We start from the raw sequence: 3,476 nt of genomic DNA, 5'->3' as shown, positions 1-3,476 counted from the left end.
CTAAACTAAACAATATTTTTTCTCGCAAACACAAAATAAACCGATTATAAAAAAATAAAAAAAAACGAACAACCTTCATGTTTTTCATATCTCAAATATTTAAGAAATGTTCCTCAAACCCACATTCACACAACCACCGATTATTAGACCCCCCCCGGTTCCGCTTTCTCATAAATTTCTACAAAAAACAACCATATATTACTAAATATAAATACAACATTAACGAACTAAAAAAGGGCATGCATAGTGTATGTATTGTAAATCTACCTTTTCTGATATTGTCAAAATCAGTCGGGCTTTCATTGATTATCTTCTTGCTTGACGTGCCAATCCAATCTCCCGTTCATATTAATGCCTCAACAATTGAAGGGGTCAAAGAACTTCTGTACGGTTCCCCAACTCTCCCACCCGTACTAAAAGCTGACTCCGAAGCCACACTCGAAACCGGGATAGCTAATATATCTACAATAATTATAATGAATGATAAGTTAATTTAAAAGGAAAAAAAATAATTATTAGTAAATTGGTAAACGTACCCTTCGCCATTTTTGCTACTATCAGATATTTTGAAGACGAAGCTTTCCACCATTGTAAAATGTCAAATCCCTCATAATCAGGCTCCTCTATATCATGAAGGTATTTCTGAAGTTCTTTTTTAGTTTCATACGAGCTAGAACCGCCAACCGATTTAAACTGAGCAAAAAAACTACTCGATCCATCTATTGAACCCGCAACTTTACTTGCCCTTTGAGAAGCTTGACTTGAACTTGGCCTTTCCCTATTTAACTCATACTCATAGTGCTTAAACACTTTCTCTAGTTCATCTGTTATAAATGTAATTGTTGTCTCAATTCTTTTTTTAAGTTGCTCATCTGTCTCATTCCTTTTTTCAGCCCTAAATACTTCCGCAAATCCAAATGATAAAACACGCAATTTCAACCGAGGATATAATATTGCGGCAAAGTAGAGAATATAATTAAAACCTTTGTTACTAGTCCCACAATATTTTTCAAACTTATCCTGCATCTTATCAGCCATAAGTTTACTTTCTAGGTCTATATCTCTCATTTTTCTTAAATGCCTATAGATATCCATTATTTCACTATAAAACATGTTAATAGTCACATGTTTAGTAGCAGAAGCATTGGTGGTTTTAATCTTAAACGATTCTAATAAATCTCTTATCTTTCTCGCGTAACTCCAATCTGTAGTTTTAGGAAGACCATCACCCAAATCATTTTTAAAACTTGGGTGTGCCAAATCAAACGCTTGAAATGCCATCTCAAATTTTTTGGCCCTGTCTAGCATGTCAAATGTAGAATTCCATCTGGTGGGCATATCCAAACATAATAATGCTTTACTTTCAATCCTTTCTTCTTTAACACATCTTTTAAACGCTTCTAGTCGTTTCGGAGATTGTCAGATATATCGAATCGCGTTTCTTATCCGCTCAATTGGGATGGCCCCATCACATAATCCATCTTTCACAATCAGATTGATAATGTGTGCCATGCATCTGACTTGTACATACCTCCCGTCCCCCAATAAATTGTCTAACCTGCCTTTTACAAACTCTATTGCCGTATTATTTGCTGAAGCGTTATCTGCTATAATGGTTAAGATGTTTTAAATATCCTATTCCTTTAGACACTGAATTAGAGCCCTACCAATGTCTTCACCCTTGTGGCTGGTGATGTCCTTAAAATTAATGACCCTCTTGTGCAACACCCAGTTGTTTTTGATGAAGTGAGCCGTGGCACTCATATAGTTGACATTTTGTATCGATGTCCATGTGTCGATGGTTAGAAAGATCCTCCTATTACTATTTGCAAAAACCGACTTCAGTTTCGCCTTTTCCTCTAAATATATATTTCTAGTATTCCTCCCAACAGTGGTCCTGCTAGGTGCCTTATAATTCGGATTCAAGGTTTGCAAAAACCTTCTAAAACCCACACGCTCCACAAATGAAAAAGGAAGTTCATTGAGTATGACCATCTCGGTTATAGCTCTGTCGCATGCTTCAACATTGAATTTCCAAATTTTAACCTTGCAAGAACCACCCTCAACATCATCGTTCTTTTTAAGAAATATGTTCCTTTGATTTTTCATGTAGTCGGGGTGTTGTTTGCATTTAAGGACATGCCGGCGCAACGCTAATGTGCCGTTTAACCTTGGGTGTGCTGCCAATTCAGCTGAGCAATGCTTGCATCTTGCCTTTTATTTCTCGTCCTCGTCCACAAACTTCTCAAAATCAACCAAAACACTAGGCTTTTTCGAAGCTCCTGTCTTTTTGGAAGCTCCCGTCTTTTTGGAAGCGCTCGTGTTACCGGAACTTTTCGCTTTATTGGAACTTGTGGTTTTACTTTTCTTTTTTGTAGTTTCTATTTCAACAACAAGTGGGGACTTCCTCTTATCTCTTCCGAGAGATTCGTCACTTGATAAATTTTCAACATTCGTTTAATTAGCAAAAAAAATATAGTATTAAAACATATGAATAACATCAAACAAATTTTTAACATATTTACTGATCATCTTGTTTGTATCAATTGATCAAAGTGGGCTTGGCCAGATTTGTTGTTATCGAGTCACTTAACATTATAGAGCATCTTCTAAAAAATATCATGAAGTTGATGCTTTTTATATAATTAACTTATGGGCCATCAATTCATCATTGGCAAAGCCACAAAGGAACTCATGGAATATGGCAACAGATTATATATTATATGATACAAATATTATAAATTATATGAAATTGATTTTCGTAATATAGATGTTATAAAAATATAGTGATTGTTGCATAACTTACTTACTGTAGGTTTTATAAATGCAGGTAAACATTTATTGGAAGCAACTATGTAGTAATTGATCAAAGCAAGTATTGTTCGTTCACAATACAGATCAACATGTATTGAAAGCAAGTGTTGTATAATTGTGTGAATGATCAATCAAAAATTAATAACTGATTCATGATAAAGGTTTAATGCAGACCTGGTGAGTGGGTGATCAAACAAAGTAACAGCGATCAGATTGCAATGGAGTTTAATGCAGTAGAGTAGCAGCGATCAGATTGTAATGGAGTATAATGGAACGTAAGTTTTGGAATTTTATTTGTGCAGTGCATGTTTTTTTTAGGGTTATGCGGCTATTATGGGCCATGAGATGATGAGATCCAATATCGGTTTTTGGGTTTTTAGGTCTTTATGGGCTAAAGACCGAACCTGACCCGAACCCAACTTGATCAAAATATAGATGACCGATTTTATGAGTCTTTAATTAGGTTCGGGTCGGGATCGGGTTTTTTCGGGCCGGTTGTTCGGGTTTTTTCGGGTCGGACCTAATTATGCACACCCCTAATAACATGCTTACATTGATTTCCGGCGAAAGAACAGCGTGGTAGACGAGGATGCGGAGGCATGGGCGGAGCAGCGGTGAATGGACGGAGGTGCAAGAGGAAGATGGCGGAGGAGCGGAGAAGG

General features: G+C 36.4%; 1 protein-coding gene across 1 annotated transcript; it reads right to left on the bottom strand.

Moving 5' to 3' along the window:
* Nucleotides 1–343: 343 nt before the first annotated feature.
* LOC143637525 (zinc finger BED domain-containing protein RICESLEEPER 1-like) lies at nt 344–1,281 on the bottom strand. The gene is made up of 2 exons (XM_077104896.1): nt 537–1,281; nt 344–462 (listed from the first exon to the last, which is right to left on the bottom strand). Exons 1-2 carry the CDS (start codon nt 1,279–1,281, stop codon nt 344–346), a joined length of 864 nt encoding a protein of 287 aa, XP_076961011.1.
* Between the last annotated feature and the right edge of the window lie 2,195 nt (nt 1,282–3,476).

Source organism: Bidens hawaiensis, unplaced genomic scaffold (assembly GCF_021521415.1).
Source record: "Bidens hawaiensis isolate Kalapana, Puna unplaced genomic scaffold, B.hawaiensis_p1.1 tig00000636_1, whole genome shotgun sequence".
NCBI classification, from domain to species: domain Eukaryota; kingdom Viridiplantae; phylum Streptophyta; class Magnoliopsida; order Asterales; family Asteraceae; genus Bidens; species Bidens hawaiensis.
This window is presented reverse-complemented; position numbering and strand designations above follow the sequence as displayed.

What these genes read in the sequence shown, in the direction of transcription:
- LOC143637525 (XM_077104896.1), bottom strand. Translation starts at nt 1,281, where the DNA reads ATGGCATTTCAAGCGTTTGATTTGGCACACCCAAGTTTTAAAAATGAT. An exon ending in AGTAGCAAAAATGGCGAAGG is followed by an intron (nt 463 to 536) that starts GTACGTTTACCA and finishes TAATTATTGTAG; the next exon opens with ATATATTAGCTATCCCGGTT.